The following is an 18,644-nucleotide window of genomic DNA, read 5'->3' on the forward strand; positions in this document are numbered from 1 at the left end:
TTCATCTTTCTCCTGAGCCAACAGCGAGTCTGGGCGAGGAGGGGCAGGGCGCAGAGGAGAGAGGAGGTGGTGGATAGTGTCCTCCACGAGAGGGGCTGGTGAACGGGCGAGGGCAGAGGTCCTACCCGGGGGCCGCCCCCGCCCGGGGCCACGTCTGGGGGCGTTTTGTAGCACCGTGGTTGGGGAGGAGGTGCAGGGGAGGCCCTTGGCCTCTAGGTGGGGCTTGGAGCCAAGGATGCTGCTGAACATCCTGTGGAGGGCAGGCAGCCGCACCCCAGAGGTCTGTGGCGTGCCTCCTGGGGCACGTGGGGCGGAGCGATGGCTCAGCACCGCGTGGACTTTGTTCTCCAGCCGGAGCTGGGAAGATGGGTGGGGGAGGCCACAGAGTGGGTGCTTGGATCCGCGGTTAAGCATTTGCTGTCAGTGGCAGTGACAAGGCATCACTCTGGGAGTGATTTCTCAGCCCTTGAAATCCTCAAGAGCGAAGCCAGGAGCCTGGAGTGCGGGGTGAGGCCCGGGATTGGCAGGTGGCGGCACTCATAACGGGGTTCAGGGCGAGACTCTGATTCTCGGGGAATCTCTGACAACGTGAGATTCAGCGTTGGGAGATTTTAGGGAGAAAGATCTGGAAGCCTCCATAAGCCCAAGGAAAACCTCGACCCTCCTCAGGACCTGGCGGTCGGAGGCCAGAAGGAGGAAGGCCTCGTGGGGCAGGCACGTGGCGGCAGCATTCGGGGACGAGGGTGAGGATGGGGAGGGTTTGCTGAGGGGAAGGATGTGGGGGAGGGTTTCGGGAGCTGGAGGTGGTGGGATGCAGGCCGGACGGACGGGGTGTACAGAGGGCGTGGAAGACCAAGGACGAGACAAGGTCGGTCCTGGTGGGGCAGGACGGGCGGCTGGAGCCGAAGGTGTTAGTGGGAGGCAGGTGTTGTGTTGAGAGCTCACACCCAAGTGCAGGGACTGCTCCTGGACCTCCCATCCCACTGAAGGGTGCGTGTGCACGCGTGTGTGCATGCGCTGGAGAGATAGTGGCAGGGGCTGAAGGGTATTTGTTGAAGCGTAACTGTGTCAGGTTGGTAGGGGAGAAATGAGGGCAGGAGGGGCTGGTGGGGAGCCATGGAGTGTTGGGGTCTGGGGGCTGTGGTCCAAGTGCAGGCGCAGCAGAAGTCAGTGCCTAAGCAGCAGGCAGCTGGTGGTGGTCTGCCGCCGGGTGACAGTAGGCGGGGCAGTTCCGGCGGTGGCCACTGGAGGCAGGAGAGAGCCCTTGGATGGAGGCGGTTACCAGGGAGACCAGGTCAGGAGCCCGTGGACATCGGACTGGTCCAATGATGGCAGGCCCTCGGGGAGAGGCAGTGTGTAAGTGAGGGTGCTGGGCGGGGCCGTAGGTCAGGGACAGCACCCAGCAGCCAAATGAGGGGCCTCGAGGAGGCTGCTGTGTTCCTGCGAGAGACCAAGGAGCGGGGTCTGGGGTGGCACTGGCCAGCAGGGCCACCAGTGAGTGCCACCCCTGCCCTGAGATTTGCGACTTGGGAGATCGGGCCTCTCCTGGAGAAGGGCTGCAGGCCCAGGGCTGGTCCCGCAGCGAGCCCGGCTGGGAGGAGGGCACGGCGCGGGGCGGGGTGGCACAGTGGGGCGGGGCCTGGTGGCTTTCCCCAGACTGCATGTTCGCAGACTGCGTCTCAGCTCCGGCCTCCTCTCAGGGAACCTCAGACACAGTTCCAGGCGCTGGGATTGATGAGGACGTGTGACCTGGAGAATGTTTCTAATTTAATCTGATTTCTTTGCATTTAGGACAGGAAGTGGTAAAACCGTCTCAAATGTGATCATAGAGTCACAGAATTCTGACAGTGAGGACGCCGACCAGTTTGTGGTGGAGGCCGCCCCCCAGCTCTCTGAGACGTCAGAGCTTGAAATGGTTGGTCAGCCACAGTGTATGTTTAATAATCACACTCAGACAGCACTGGAATTAATTCTCCAACTTAGACATTTGTGTAGACGGAATTTTCCGCCCGCGTCTCAGTTAGTTCTCTGCCGTCTTTAATTCTGTCACCTCTGCCGAGAGGCATGCAAGCATGAGTCTGAGATTCCAACAAATCTGAATCTCTTTTTCTTCTCCTTCCTTTCCTGCTCAGGTACAGGCGGTGGAATTAGAAGATGAGAAGCACGGTGAGTCGTGGGGTTGTGTGTGCACACGTGTGTCTGCTCCGTGTGTTGTGAAAGGATCTGGTGAAATGAGCTTTGTCTGCCAGGGTTTGGTCAGGCGTCTGAGTAGCAGTAGATGGGATGCCGTGGGCACGGATGCCTCCTCCGTGTGTGTGTTATTCTGGGAGGCGATGGAAGCTGCTGGGGGGCGGGGGGTGGCCAGGACCCCAGGGGGCAGCCGTAGGCAGTTGTGGGGATGACATCACTTCTTTTCTGCACGGTTAGACTGTGGGATTGGATGACCCCTGAAGTCCTTCCCAGGTCGACAGTTCTGTCATATTGTTTTCTTCCCAAGCACAATGTCTTCTTTGATTTCAAACATTTATAGAAGCAGAGAGAATAGTCTCGTGAGCCCCTGACGGTCGTGCAGCTTGTGTGGTGAGCGGTCATCTGGTCTGACCTCAGTCTCCACCGACTGCTTTCGAGTCCTGGAGAGCATCATTTTTGCCATAAACATGTTCTTTTTTAAAAGGCATAACCGTCACTCCATTACTATATATAAAAAAAGCAGTCCTTCCTTAATATCATCAAATGCCTGTTTTTTTCCCCAGTGGTTTTGTGTGTTTTTTTTCTAGTTTGTATGAGTCAGAATCCAGATAGGGTCCCTGTGTTTGCAGCTGGTGGATCTAACTCTGAATCCGCTCTTAGCCTTAGGTCCCCTACCACCCCATCCCCCTTGTAGTTTATTTGTTGAAGAGGCTGGTCGGTTGTCCAGCAGAGTTCCTCACCGTTGGGTGTTGCTTGTCACACCCCAGTGTTGTGGGTTTCTTCCATGTTCTTCGGTTCCTGTAAATTGGTTCTAGAGACTTGGTCAAGAACACTTGACAAGTGGTGTTGGTTCTTCATCACACCTGCCCGTCTCTGTGCCTGTTGGTTGGTCTCAGTCTGTTGTTTCATGAGGGTTGTGGGGACGGTGACCATTCTCGTCCCGCCCGCTCGCCCCTCCAGCACGTTTTGGTGGGCAGTCTCCACACTGTGAGGCTTCCCCTCGGCAGGAATTCGCCGCTCCGAGGCCCAGCTTCGTGCTTCCCCTTCATTGATCAGTTTTCTTAATAGTGCATTTGTCTCCTGGCACCTTCAGGGGTGACTAACGAGGGCTTTGGTGGTGGTGGTGGGTTTTTTTTTAAATTTTTATTGGAGTAGCTGATTTACAAAAATATGGAGCGAATTTGCATGTCATCCCTGCACAAGTGTCATGCTTACCTTCTCTGTATCGTTCCAACTTCAGTATATGTGCTGCCGAAGCAAGCGCTTGTTGTCTGTATGATGTCGTGGTTTTTAACACACTCGACGTGTTCCGTTTCAGTCCATCTCAGTTTTCTCCTTGATGTTCTGTTGTCCAGTGTTTGACCGTGGGGGCCTTTTGACACGTCCCAGTGGACTTTGTAGCTTCCTTGTTTGTGGTAGGACAGATGTTTCAGGCTCGTTTTGTGTATTTCCTGCCCGGTGTCTCTAAGGAGCCTGGCTGCAACTTGCTTCTGGGTTGGTCATTGTTTCTGGGGGTTTTCTAATTTTTTTTGTAGGAAAGTATATCCTGAGTTTGTACTGGTATTTCCAACTTAGATTTATGATTGCAGGGTTCTTCCTAAGTTCTTTATTTTTGCAGGTACGTTCGTTCCTGTCTCGTGCCCCAATCCTGGCTCCCAGCAGCAGTGGCTGTTTGTGTCTTTACCCTACATTGTGCACTCACAGCAATTTAGAGCAACACCACTGGTGGTTAACAGCAGCGTGATTACTGGAAACACCCTAGGATCGTTTTTGGCAGATGTGCTTGCCTTTTTGTTCTCGGTGCACATCCCATTAGGGACGTGCAACCAATTCTTCTCTGTCCGGTTATGCTTGCCAGCATGATACTATTATGTTTATTTTTTATTTATTTATAAAAAATTAAGAAACAAAAGCAAAAAACCAAAATGAAAAAGTCACCATCGCTTCTGTCCTCAAGGAGCAATTAGAAGGGACTCTTTCATGATATTTGCTTCATGGTCCCTCAGAACCAGAAAAAGGGAGGCATTTGCTCCTGTGGGTTTTCTCCGATGTACCTCCAGGGTCTTAGGGCTCTGGTTGCAAGGCATGATGGGAGAAGGTGGACGTGATGATAAGTGTGTTTGGCCTGCATAGCTGTAACGGGGGATGGGGCGGGAACAGGGTCAAGGGGAAGGAGGCAGGTCTGATTTCAGGGTTTCAGATGAACCTCTTCTTCCTCGGGTCTCAGTCCTGCAGAGCACTGTGGGATTGTGACACTGCTCCAGCTTCTGATTCAGTGGATACACGATTTCAAATATGAGCTAACAGTTCATGATGCTTCAAGGTTTCGATACTGTTACGTTTATAGTTTCATTTTGCTTTCAAGTTTTAGGCTTTGAAATTTTTGATTTAATTTTGTTTTACCTATGTAAAATATTCCCTTATGTGAAATATTCACATAGTTCCAAGGTCAAACGTACCAAACAAGATATATTCAAATGGTTTTTCATATGATATTTATGCCACGAGTAATCCTTTTAAAAAAAAAAAAGTTGATGACTTGTCCCAATATAAAAAAAGTATTCGTACTTAGTGTACAATAGGCTGAGAGAATTGCTTTGACCTTTTATCATACAATGATTATCTGAAGCCGTTTCAGTATAGAGAGAGAAAGGATAAGAACTAAGTATCCCTCCTCACCCCCAGCCCCCCACCCCTTTAGAACAGGATAGCTTCTTAGGGCAGAGAATCACTTTAACATAAAACCACTGGTTTTCAACAGGAGGACTTGTCAAAAAAATTTTGGAGACTAAGAAAGATTATGAGAAGTTGCAGCAGTCACCCAAACCTGGAGAGAAGGTAACCAAATGATTTTTGTCAACAGTGGCATTTTAGCAGTCTGTTTCACACATTCACATTTGAAAACTAGAAGCATCTTTCAAGTGTTGGATGTCTGTTTACACGTTTACAAGCCCCTTCCCATCTCCCCCACCCTCCAGTTGGGAGGATAGAAGATTTGGGGCTTTTGGGGTGCGACGTTGCTTCCCTGGACCCACATCCAGTCCCGTCCTGGGTGGGGCAGTGGCCTTGCTTGGGAGCTCAGGAGTCAGGGTCCAAGGCCTGTTCTGCTCTGACCCCCTGTTGACCCCTTCCTGCCGGGTGCATCCCTTCTCCCTGCACAGAGTGGGCAGGCTGTCTGCATGGCCCTGGCTGATGACAAAGTAAGGGTCGGGGGAAGTTTTCAGGGCTGGCTTTTAGATGCACGTGCTATGTGTATGTGGCCTCCAGCCGTCTCCCTTACAGGTGTGTGACGTGGCTGTGTTGGAACCCGCGGCCTCCTACCAGCCACTGCCCTTGGGCACGTGACCTGGGGTGAATACCTGCAGGCTGGGTAGTGTGCCTCAAATGCCCCGGTGAGGTTTCCGTTATCACGCCTTAAAATAATAAGAATAAATCTTCTTTTTCTTTTTTTTGCGGTACGCGGGCCTCTCACTGCTGTGGCCTCTCCCGCTGCGGAGCACAGGCTCCGGACGCGCAGGCTCAGCGGCCATGGCTCACGGGCCTAGCCGCTCCGCGGCATGTGGGATCCTCCCGGACCGGGGCACGAACCCACATCCCCTGCATCGGCAGGCGGACTCCCAACCACTGCGCCGCCAGGGAGGCCCTGTTTTGGGTTTTTTATCAGAAGTTTCTCGGTTAGTTAGCTTTATCAGCAGCCAGCAGTTCCAGTAAGTTTTACACACACTCCCACAGACACTTTTCTTTCCTTCCAGTTGAATGAACGGTTATTTGTTTTAGATAATTTTGCTTAAAATGTCCTGGTTTGGCATGCAGATACGGCCTGCAGGATTAATAGCTACTGAGGAGAGCTGCATGGTAGGGCCCGCCGTTAGAGGGAGCCCTTTACAGCTGTAACGGGAGAGTAGCGTAGCCTGAGTGCTGCCGGCAGCACCACCGCCAGCTCTTCTGAAAAGAGAAAAACTCTTTCTGCAGTTTATTGTCTGTTGCTGTGGAATTTTAATATGTCATAGTCCTTTTCATAGGCCTGAGGACTTGTCCCGGTGTCCCTGGCAGTGTTTCTGCAACCCTGTCAGGAACCTGCAGTGTGGGCCTCGGGCTGTTACTGTAGGTAACCTTTGAAGCTTCAGTTGCTTTAAATTTTATAGCTGTGTGTTTCTGCAAAGCACACTAGGCCTGTGTTTCAGTTTCCTCTGAAGAGTAGATTTCAGATTAGTAGATCTTCTGACTTCAGAAGATAAAAGGGAAAAAATTCCCTCGTTTGGTGAACATTTGGGGCTTTAAAGGAGTACCGTTTGTGAGTGTTCTGAAGTCAGGGGCGATGTGTATTACAGTTGGGCGGGAAAAGTCAGCAAGTTTCTCTGCTTTTTTTTCTTTGGTATGTTATAGACATCAGATTTAAATTTAACTTGTGGGTCTTCTAAAAACGTTTTAATTAGATTTTCAAAAATAAGTTAAAATGTATTGGGAAAGTTGAAGTCCTTTCTGTCCTCGCTCTGATCCTGTTCTCACGAGGGCAAAACCACTAAGATGCGTTTGGTGTGCTCCTTACTTTTACGTGTATCTGCATTGCTTTGTGAGTTTGTAACTTTATCCTGTTGTTGATTTGTTGTGCAAGTTGCTTTCTTCAGACAGCGTGATGTTTCTAGTTTATTCGTTTTAATTGATGAATGGTATTCCAGTGTTTGTCAGTAATTAATTCCTTTACTGATGGACATTTAGGATTCTTCAACCTTTCGCTGTTTGTGAACAGTGCTTCCACGGGCTCCTTTGCGTGTGCCCTGGCACACAAGAGCCAGTGTCTCTCTCCAGCAGTGGTCAGGAAACGTCCTCTGTAAAAGGCCAGACAGTAAATATTTAAGGCTTCAGAGCCATACAGTGTCCATTGTAACGTCTCATCTCTGCTGACGAGCTTGCAAACGGCTATAGCATAGATACCAGTAAACAGATGTGTGGCCGCGTTCCAGTGAGACTGTATTCACAACAGCAGAACCAGGCCTGGGCCTGTGATTTGCGACCCCCGTCCTTTAGAGGCCGTGCCAGACCTGGAATTGCTCGCCAGAGCGCGGGCAGAGCTGCAGTTTCACCAGGTGCTGTCAAAGGCTGTACCGATTTGTTCTCCAAATGGAATGAAAGCCTCTGTTGCCACAAAACGTGCAGCCACAGCCAAGATAACGGACGTGCCCACCACCCTCAGAAGTGGCCCTTGGGCATCCCTCCCACCCACTTCTCTCCATGCCCCCCCACCCCAGTCCCCAGCAGCTGCTTATCTGCCTTCTGGCACTTTAGTTTGCATTCCTAGACCTGTATATGAATGGACTCAGTTGGTATATACTTTTTATTGGGTCTGGCTCCTTTTATCCATCCTGATTGTTTTGAGATATCTCCACGTTGCATCGTGTATCAACAGTTCACTTTTTCTTTTACCGCCGAGTAGTAAGTAGTCGGCGGTGTGCGTGTACCGCCGTGCGCTCACCCACGTATCAGCCAAGGAGCATCTGGCTTGTTTCCGGTTTGGGACTGTTGCAGACAGAGCTGCTGTGAACAAGTCTTTGTGTGGACAAATACTTTCATCCCACTGGGTAAGTACTTAGGAGTGGGACTGCTGGGTCATGTGGTAAACGTGTGTTCACCTTTTTAAAACACTGCCAGACTGTCTTCCAGGGTGGCTGCACCACCTCCCATTCCAGCCAGCAGTTGAGTTCCAGTTCCTCCACACCTTCATCAGCACTTGGTGTGGCCAGTCTTTTTAATTTCCTGTGGTTTTGATTTGCATTTTCTTAGTTGCTAATGATGTTGAACGTCTTTTCTGTGCTTATTTTTCCATTCTAATATCTTCTTTGGTTAAGTGTCCAAATTTTTTTGCCCCTTTTAAAATTAGGCTGGTTGTTTTCTTCCTGTTGAGTTCTGAGAATTCTTCTTATATTCTGGATACGAGACCCTTATCAGACATGATGTGCAAATATTTTCATCCAATCTGTGGCTTGTCTTTTCCTTCTCTTAACAGCGTCTTTCAAAGAGCAGAAGTTTAGAATTTTAAAGTAGTCAAATGTAGGGGTTTGCTCTTTGGTTGGTTGTGCTTTTGGTGTTGTGTCTAAGAAGTCTTGCCTAACCCTCAGTCATAGAGGTTTCTTCATATATTTTCTAGAGGTTTCATAGTTTTAGGTTTTATATTTTGAGTTAATTTTTGTATAGAATGCGAGGTATATTGAAGTTTATTTATTTGTTTCTGCATATGGTATCCAAATGTTCCAGCATCATTTGTTAAATTGTCACTCTTAACAAATTTTTTGCCCAATCTGAAGGATGTACGATTGTATCTTCTTGTTTCTTTAATTTAATACTAATAGCAACACACACCTGTTGCCTCCCTCTGTGCTAGGGGCTTTGTATTGATTGCTCTGGCCTCATATCAACCGTCTGGTGTCAGTTCAGTCACAGTCCTGTATGCAGAACTCCTGATGCCAGAGGTATTTGGTTTTAGAAATGTGCTGTGGTGCATATACTGTATATCCTCTAATCCCTACTGAGGTCAGAGGTAATCAAATGCATGAACAGTTCCACAACAGCATGGATTAAGAGTCCCACTAAGGGGGTGGGCAGAATGCTAAAAATAACCTCACATGAGTTTTGGTGCCAAGTTTATGAAAAATCTTTCCATTTTCAGCACTTGTGGCTTTTGGAATTGACACTGTGGTTTCTTCTCGTGTGTTGCCTGTTCACATCTTTGCCCATTTTCTTTAGTGGTGTTTTTCCTTTTGTTATTGGGGTGTGTGTGTGTGTGTGTGTGTGTAAAATGGTTGCATATGTCATATATCCTGTAATAATAAATATCGTATATGGTATATGCTATGGTTGCATATATTACATGTGTCATGGAATAATCCCTTGTGTCTCATGCTGTAAACATCTTCCCAGTCTGTTACTTGTCTAACTTAATGTCTTTATATATACAGAACTTTTCTATTTTGATATAAAATTTAATCAGCCTTTTTCTTTATAAGTTGTTCTGCTCTTGCCTTAAAAAAAAACTGTCCTATCCTGGTAGTAGAGATGGTCTCAATAGTTTTCTTAAAATAGTTTGTTTTCTTTTTTACATCTACGTCTCTAATCTGGAGTTTTTGTTTATGTCGTGGGTAGGGATCTGCTTGTTTTCTCCTTGTGAGTGGTGCTGCCCTCTAGTGAACCCAGACCCCTCGTGTGTGGGTGTATTTCTGGGCTCTGCTGTTTTAAGTCCTATGTTTTTATGTCTGGGAAAGACGTTCTAGTTGTTCCCCTCCACTCCTCCCACACCCCAGGTTGTCTTGGCTATTACTCCTAAGTCTTTCTGGCTTTGCATGAGCTTTAGAATCAGTTTGTGTGGTTCCATTGGAAGGTCCTGTTGTGATGTTGGTTGGAACTGTTTTCATCCTTCTTGGTTTTGCTGTGGCTGCTCCCCCTTGCTCCATTGCCTTGCCCCCCACATAGCGGAGCTCCTCAGTGGGACTGGATGTGCTCACCAGCTACAGTTCACCCCTTCCCATCCTCTTGTGAATGACTCTTCTGAGTTGCTCTTGTCACGGTCACCTGCCTTCCTGGTTGGTAAATCCTCCTCGTGCGATGCTCAGTCCTCATCTTACTGGAATTAGCGGCAGCACCTGGTTCACCTGGGCGCTCTTCCTGGATGTGCCCTCTCCCTTTGGCTCCCAGGACAGCAGCGTGCCTCTCTGGCGCCCCTGCTCGGTGCCGGTCACCCCTGCTCCGTGCCGGTCACCTCTCTCTGTCTCCACCGCGGGTCTTCCTCCTCTCTCACTCTTCTTAGTATTGGCGTCTCTGTTGCTGGCTCTTCTGTTCTCTCAAACTGGTCCTTTCTGTTTGTTTTACCAAGTCACTTTCCTAAGCGAGTCTATTCCATTTCCTGTTTCCTTTTGAGTTTATTATGGTAATTAATATTTGAATCAGTTAGGATTAGGGTTACCTGTGGGTGCAGGAAAGATCTGAAGCAACAGTGGCTAAAGTGAGCTGGAAGGTCCCGAGTCAGTCTGGAGGTGGTGGTGATCCAGACCCTTCTGCTTCCTTCCTCCATGCGTGACTTCCATTCCTCAGGGCACCTCGTGGGCCACAACGGCTGTCGGCTCTAGCCTTCACGACTGCGTTCCAGCCAGCAAGAAGGAAAAGGGAAGTAGGAGAAGGGCCCACCTCTTCTCTTTTAGGCTATTAATGGAAGTGATGCACACTACTTCCATTTACATTATATTGGCCAGATCTTTGTCACGAAGGGGTCTGTGAAGTGACACCTTTATTCCAGGCATCCGTTTGCTTAGCTAGCAGTCAGAGGTTCCATCACTACAGACCACAACTTGCCAGATTTTCTCATTGCCTGGCATGGTCAGAAAATGATGATTTTGCAAGGCACTTGGGTAAGTGGCGGAGGCTGCCTGCCTGGCTAGGGGCCGAGGGTTCTGGAACCAGCACGGCTACCACATGTGGGCTGCACACAGGGCAGGAAGCTTTGCTATAAGTAGGGAGGTCAGACACGGGGGTCAACCAGCAGTCCCTTCCACGGAGCTTCTCTAGGAAGTTGCTTATTTCATGCACATTTTACGGAGTCATGGCAAAAAGATGTTTCGAGATACTTTTATGATTTAAAAAATATATCTATAGTTATAGTTTTCCTTTTCTTCCAAAATTTTTGTGTCTTTTTTCCTTTGATAAGACTTTGAAAAAACTATTGAAGGAGACACCCTCTAGCAAAGAATCAACTTTTGGTTTTGTAGATATTCACTTTTATTTTCATTTCATTGATATCTACTCTTTATTCTTCCTCTTAATTTCTTTGGGTGTTTAGTTTTTCTAGCCTCTTGAGTAAAAGACACAACTCATTTATTTTTAGTCTTTATAATTTTAAACAAATATATTTAAGACTGTACATCTCCCTTTAAGCATGCTTTATATCCTTAAGTTAAAAATTTTTTGAATACTAAAAACTCCTTGAATTTTAATATGAAGTAGTTGGTTGTTATTTCTTCTTTAACATGTGGGCTATTTAGGAGTCTGGTCTTTAGTTTTTAGTTTTTTTTTTTTCTTTTTGCGGTACGTGGGCCTCTCACTGTTGTGGCCTCTCCCATTGAGGAGCAGAGGCTCCGGACGCGCAGGCTCAGCAGCCATGGCTCACGGGCCCAGCTGCCCCGCGGCATGTGGGATCTCCCCGGACCGGGGCACGAACCCGTGTCCCCTGCCTCGGCAGGCGGACTCTCAACCACTGCTCCACCAGGGAAGCCCTGGTCTTTAGTTTTTAAACATAACGGTTTTTAAAAAGTTGTGGGTTTTTTTAGCAGTATCTAACATAGTTGCATGTTCAAAGAATTTGGTCTGTATGATGTTGATTATTTGGAATTGAGACTTTCTTTGTGGCCTAGTTTGTGGTCAGTTTTTATAAATGTTTCAGAGTGCTTGCAGAGTATGTTTACTTTCTCTCTTTGGTGTCCACACTTCAGTGCACACTGCTGATTTCACGGAGAGGTGATTGGACGACTATGTGCAGACTGTATCGATCTATGATTTTTATGTATTAATCATAATATTAATTGCTTATCTTCTCTACCTTATTCAAAAATTCAAATAGTAGGTGTTTGCTCTCACATAACTTGTAGTGTGCCCTTAGTTTCGGTACTTTTAATTTTTTTGGAAGGAGCACTTTTTTCAATGCTAAGGAAGTACATATTTGTAATCTGGGCATCTCTCCAGCCTGTCTTTGAAGTTGTGTTGGAAGAAAAGCCGTTCCTTATTGTGCTAATGGACTTGAGGAGTACATTATAGAATAAATATGTGAGTCAGATTGCTTTGAGCATTTTCTTCATCATCCTGACTTACTTGCTCTCTTTTCAAGAGGAAATATAAACTTTGTTAATAGTACAATATTAGCCCATGCCAAGTATTTTTTTCCTTCAGATTTATGAAGTTTTTGAAAAACAACCAGAAAAGCCGTTTTATGACAGTGTTCCTTATGCTTTAAAAATGCTTGCCTTTTCAGCTTTGTAAATGAAGATGCTTTGAAGAATAACCAGCAGTGTCAAGGATGGTTCACTCAGTTTAAAGGACCATGTAAAGATTTCTCACTCCTAATTTTTCAATCTCCTTTTATACAGTCTTCTCTCGGGTGTTTTCTCATTTTATATCTGTTCTGTGAATGTTAAAGTTCAGATGCTTTTTCTTTGCCTTTAAATTCTTTATTTTGAAATGGACTCAGAGAGTCTGTTTCTCTTCGTAGATTTCTTTCTCTTCATTTATTTAACGTTTTGGTGATTTTACTCTCTTCGTCTTCTCAGTCACGTAAACCATGTGTTGTACTGGGACTGCTAGAGGTCATACGTCTCTCCAGATGAGAACCGAGCGTGTGTTGAATTGGACCTGCCTGTATGTATTTCACTGCCCTTCTGAAGGAAAGCTGTCATAGGACCTGAGGTAGCACCCACACGTCATAGAGATTATGGATGCCTGTCTTAGAGAAGCACTTGTTTGGGCATATGAGAACCTCTTGTATCTTGAAATGCCTCTTGATGGATAAAATGGTCTTATCACAAACATGTTATATTTTAATTGTAATAAGCAGAATATAGCTAATAGTCATTACCTAAATTCTTATATGAAAGTCAGGGGTTTCGGTCGTATTCTCTTTTACTTTGGTGATCTGGATAGATCGTCAAGTTATTTCTTATTTTGGTAGCTAGATGGTGCAATTTCATTACCAATTTCGTAACCCTGTTAGAAAACTGCTATTCCAAATCCCTGCTTACTGAAATCCTGCGCCTGATAAATGTATTCTTAGTTTGGAAGTTCATGGTCCTAGTATTATTGGATGTTCTTTTGCTAAGAATATTGTTCCTGTTTAAATTGCTATGAAAGAAATAAAAGGGAACGTATGCTACGATATTTCTTCACTGGTGAGACTTTAATAGCTAAACTGGGGAACCACTGAAATTGATTGTAATCATGAAGAGTTACAGGGTTTTTGTATTTCTTTCTTTCTTTATTTGGAAATAAGGGGATAGTTTTACATTCCCAAGTAGTGCAGTGTTTTCCAATACACAGGCTGGGGATTTGGAGATATAAAATTAAAACAGGGGCTTCCCTGGTGGCGCAGTGGTTGAGAGTCCGCCTGCCAATGCAGGGGACACGGGTTCATGCCCCGGTTCGGGAAGGTCCCACATGCCGCGCAGCGGCTGGGCCCGTGAGCCATGGCCGCTGAGCCTGCGCATCCAGAGCCTGTGCTCCGCAACGGGAGAGGCCACAGCAGTGAGAGGCCCGCGTACCGCAAAAAAAAAAACAAAAAACTTAAAACAGAATTATCAACAGTATCACTTCAAAATACTTACAGATAATATACCATGGATATATTATAGACGACAAAAGTGGTTTAGGAACCATCAAAACATTATATGTATCTGAACTTTGTGAAGATAATTATGAGGACATAGGCCTTCTCCGTATATCCTGTGATGTGGTTTGTTATGTGGATGAGGAAACTTTACCTGAAAAAATATATATGTGACTTAACAATTTGGATTATAAGAATTAGCTATAGTCCTATAAACATTTCTAAGTTGAATGGTCATCATCTTCTCTTTAATATGTTTACTCAGTGAATGATGTGACAAATATTTTTACTCAAAATGTCAACTTAAAATTCATATCATATTGTATCTATACTTTCCTAGATTCTAGCTCTGTCATGCTAAGTAATTTTGGCCTCAATTCCAAAGTTCTGTGCTTTGCATAAAAAATACCTTTAGTCTGACTGATCTTGACAGCCTGAGCCTGTAGGTGGACGTCCAGTTACGGGGTAGTGTGGGGCCTGGGGTTAACTGTACTCACTGTGACGCGTTCATGAAGGCAGGAGGGGATTGTGCTGTGGAAGCCGCAGGGTGGACGTCAGTTGGTTGGGGTTAGGATTCAGAGTGAGTTTACACAAACTGACTGTAGAAAAGTGCAGGGGGTAGTCTTGGGAGCAGAAGGTAGACAAATAAGAGAGATTTCGTCACACGTCACAGAAGCTCCAGCTGCCAGACTCGGGCTCGGTCGACAGGAAGAGACTGCAGGTGCGCTGCCCTGACTGAAGGGTAATTCTCGCTAGTTTGTGCAGGTAGGAAGACTAGAAAATATCCATGAGATGTCATGAAACGGTTTTTTAAGAAAAAAAAAAACCACATTAGAAGTCAAGGCTTACAAGGAGTGGCGTAAAAATGATCTAGCTGAGCCATTGCCGGCTCAGCCTGCCTTGGCTGGCCTGCTGGTGCAGGTCTGGCCTGGTCCCCTGAAGCCCAGCACAGAGCAGCCTTGCAGGGCGGGTCTCCAGTTGTCTCTGCTGGCCCAGGTGGACTGCCGGTCCGTGGGTGACAGAGGTAGGAGAGTCACGTTCCCCATGCAGCATCTCCTGTAATCTCACCACCTTGTTCAGAGCCCTGCCCGGTACCATTGATGATTTACAGTGGGCCCTCTGCACCCATGGGGTCTGAATCCACAGATTCAACCAACCTCAGACAGAAGATATTTCAAGAAAAAAAAATTCCAGAAAGTTCCAAAAAGCAAAACTTAAATGTGCAGTGCTGGCAACTGTTTACATGGCATTTACATTAAATTTACAGCTATTTACGTAGCATTTATACTGTGTTAGGTGTTATGAATAATCTAGCGGTGATTTAAAGTATACTGGAGGATGTGACTCGGTCATATGCACACACTTCGCCATTTTACATAAGGGACTTAAGCATCCGAAGATTTTGGTGTCTGGGGTTCGGGGGTGGTCCTGAACCAATCCCCGGATACTGGGGGAGGACTGCACTGCTGAGGAAGTTGGGGTCCAGGCGTCCAAGGCCTGGGGCCCAGCTCTTATTCTGCTCCTGGGCGGAGGGTCTTAACGCAGTAGGGCCCGCGGGCTGCTTGGGGACACATCTCAGATTCACCAGAAGCCGCCCCCTCCCCCACCCCCCAGTTTGCAGGGGCGGAACCTGTGCTGTGTGGCTTGGGTGGAGCAGCTCGTTCCTAGAACCGGTTTAATCCTGAAATCCATGTCTTTGTCTTCACTTTAAACAAAGACATTTATTTCCTGGTAACTGTTCTTATTCTTAGTTATTTTGGTGCATCCTGAAACATACCCATTTGTGCTTACTGTTTTAAGTGAGAAACATGTTTATTTTATTTTGCTAGTTCCCCTCTCTTTATTGTTCCTGTGTGTTTACTTATGACTTGAAAAGCAGCTTCCAGGGAAGCTCTGTTGCTGGAAGGACCAGACCTGGATGAATAAATTAGGTTTCCTTGAGCTTCTAATGTAATCTGGGCCACATGGCCATGCCAGCGAGACCGAGCTGGAGGAACCAAGGGCACCCAAGGGCACGGCCCTGCTGCTCTCCTGGGGTCCGGGTCACAGCGGTGCTGTAGTCGAGGAAAACTGAAATGCTTGGCATTGAAATACTTGATTTCCTACTTATAGCAGTGATGCATGTATAATTTTTCATATTGGAGCATTATCAAGGTTTTCTGATCAAATCTCTAAAACATTCTCTCCCCAGCAGGCGGAACCCTTTAATGACGAATAAAGCCTTTCCATAATCCTTGTCACAGAGGCCAGGACTGATGGCCACTTGGTGAAGGGCTTGCTTTATGTCAGGGTTTTGCTCTACATAAGCTATACATTTTAGAGAATATTCTTAAATCCCTTAAAGAAAAACAGATCTTAACATAAAGTAGAAATGTGTATTTTTTAGACATTGCTATTTATAAATTATTCACAAATAAATACACTGTATCCTAATACTCTTCCATGTGTACTGCATATTACAAACAAGATGTGCTACAAAAGTTTTATTTGTTAGGTTTTGAAACTCAGGAGTAATTTCCGCATATTAATATCTTTGAGACTGATTAGGTTTCCAGGTAGCTTTTAGAAGCTTTACCGTACTACAGATAGAGTCACTTGCAGTGAAAAATGATAGACAATTATGTTGTAATAGTAACAGCTAAACAAGGCAAAGAAAATACTTTTAAACAATTTTAAAAGCTACTTTTGAAGAAAAGCAGATTTAGAAGACATTTAAAGTTGTGAGGACCACTTTTGAGCACTTTCAGATACTTCAGAGATGACTGATCGGGATGTTTAATGTGAAAAAGGAGTGTGTGTCATGGCCCTCCTTCCAGGGCCGCTCCCGCTCTGCTCCTCGGGTTGGTCTTGGCTCCACATTCAGCCCTCGACTGGGTAAAGCCGGCTTAGCTTCTAGGGAAGGAAGGCCTTCTCCGAAGCCCATCCTGGGGTGGCAGCAACAGTCATCGTGCCCCGGGGTTGGTGAGCTTCTGCTACGGGCCAGGCCCTGAGCCACGTGCCTGGATATGTTGCCACAGTTAATTCTCACAGTAATCTTACACTTAGAGAAAAGTTGCACATACAATACAAAGAAGTGTCCCCTCTGAACTCTCTGAGAACAAATTGCTGTTATCACTCCCACATACTTTCCTGAGTAAGTTCTCTGAACAGGGGCATTCTCTGCACTACAGCAGGGCCACCTTCCCCAGGAAATGAGCGCTGCTACATTGTTACCATTGTTACCGTCTTGGGCGGGAATAGCCCAGAAGCAAGGCCCTGCTCTTCTCACTGGGTCCCGTCACGGGCATGTGTTTTAATCTGTCCCGTTACTGCTAGCTCTGCCTCGGATCTCACGGTGTCTGCCAGGCTTCTCCACTGGCAGGTTACTTTCTGTAGTAAATAATACTTTGTGGGGAAGCGCTTTGGAACCACGTAAGTATCCTGTTCTTCACTAACTTTCATTTTAATTATTTATATCACTATGGGCTCATGGTTTCCAATTTAGTTTTATCGTTATTTTAACGCTCAGATGGCCTCTGATTTGGCCAGTGGGGGCTCCTTCAGACTGGCTTCTGTGTCCTCTCATTCTGCCCCTGTCATTCTTTGAGTTCTTCCTTTCTAGGCCTTGCCTGTACTTTCCCTGCCTCAGCCCTGGTTCCGTGCAGTGGAGAAGGGTCTTTAGAAACCACGATCTGCTCACTAGGTGTGCTCACTGCTTTTGAAGTGTTTCTGCTCTCAGGCCCTCTCGCTGGTCAGAGCTAAAGAGAAAAAGTGTGTGAGTGAGTGTGTGTGTGTGTGCCAGTTTTCTGCTTCTGTATTTGTATTGCTCTTTTCCAACAGTGTGAAACCTGGCTCTCGTTATCCTTTGTAGATGAGCTTATACATGACTCCCCCTTGCATGTAGCCGGTCCCCATTGCTGCTGTCACCCCCGGCCTGTGTGGCTGCCCTCTTCACCCACCTTGGGTTCCAACAGCCCTCGCCAGAACAATAGTGTGACCGCTGCCCTGTGGACGAGCTCCCCGTCGCTCCTGGACTAGCCAGCCTCCCCGCACGGCTGCCCTCTCTGCAGCCTGCGTTCACTGCTGCCTGCTTCCTCCCTTTCCCCTCCCTACCCTGGGCCCCCGAGGCTTCCCACCCCGTGCAGATGCTTTCCTTGCTCTGCCCACCTCATGGCTTCAGGGCTGAATGGTTCAGGAGGGAAAGGAGCCAGGAAAGGCCACTTACTGGCGTTCCCTCGGAAGGGAATCTCATAAGGTGAGGACCCGTGCATCTCATTTCCCCCTCCCGTGGCTCGCATAGTATTGGACATAAGTGAGTGATCATTGCCTGTTGACTAGGTGAATTTCAGAGCTACTGAACAAAAGTTAGGAGAGAAAGAGGGACATGGAGGAGAAGGAATGCTAACATGTGAGGAAGCCCTTGGCAGAGATGAAATGAACAGGAGGGGCTGCGGCCTCGGGAGCCGCACACTAACTGCTGGCTGGTGCTTCCAGCCCCTCCAGTGGCGCTCTCCTGGCGCAGAGCCCTGGATGGCCTGACCGCCGGCCGCCGGGTGGTGGAGAGCAGGCACGCAGCCCCCTTGCTCTGCGGTTTTCTGCCACAACTTGGAATTTTGCAGTTTGAACAGTAATTCAGATTTCCAAGTAAAGTGTGATAGGCATGACGCTTAAATGGTTTTCTGACCTAGATTAATGTGATGTTAAACATAAAAGTATGCTTTTTAAGAGGTGCTTTGGTACTTTCACAAAAGTAAGAAGCTTAACCTGCGGTGGGCCTGCACTTAAAAGGGCTGTTATGTTCTGGGTAAAAAGAGAACTCACAATATTGGCAGTATTGTTGGGATTGAGGTTTTGTTTGTTTGTTTTTAACTACTCTATAGGTATACCGTAGGGCAAGAAACAATAGGTCCTTTTTTTTTTTTTTGCGGTACGCGAGCCTCTCACTGCTGTGGCCTCTCCCGTTGCGGAGCACAGGCTCCGGATGCGCAGGCTCAGCGGCCATGGCTCACGGGCCCAGCCGCTCCGCGGCATGTGGGATCTTCCCGGACCGGGGCACGAACCCGTGTCCCCTGCATCAGCAGACGGACTCTCAACCACTGCGCCACCAGGGAAGCCCCAATAG

The 18,644-nt window shown here is 47.1% G+C and overlaps 1 protein-coding gene across 2 annotated transcripts in view; it reads left to right on the forward strand.

Moving 5' to 3' along the window:
• Positions 1 to 18,644, forward strand: part of TRAF3IP1 (TRAF3 interacting protein 1) — a 66,485-nt gene that overhangs the window by 24,607 nt on the left and 23,234 nt on the right. The window contains exons 11-13 of one of the 2 annotated variants that reach the window (XM_079924338.1): positions 1,792 to 1,915; positions 2,133 to 2,166; positions 4,952 to 5,028. In XM_079924338.1, the coding sequence (XP_079780464.1) occupies positions 1,792 to 1,915; positions 2,133 to 2,166; positions 4,952 to 5,028 (235 nt within the window). The remainder of the gene's footprint in view (positions 1 to 1,791; positions 1,916 to 2,132; positions 2,167 to 4,951; positions 5,029 to 18,644) is intronic. The other variant, XM_079924339.1, reaches the window with a different exon arrangement.

Source organism: Stenella coeruleoalba (assembly GCF_951394435.1).
Source record: "Stenella coeruleoalba genome assembly, chromosome: 6".
In the NCBI taxonomy this organism is placed as follows: Eukaryota; Metazoa; Chordata; class Mammalia; order Artiodactyla; family Delphinidae; genus Stenella; species Stenella coeruleoalba.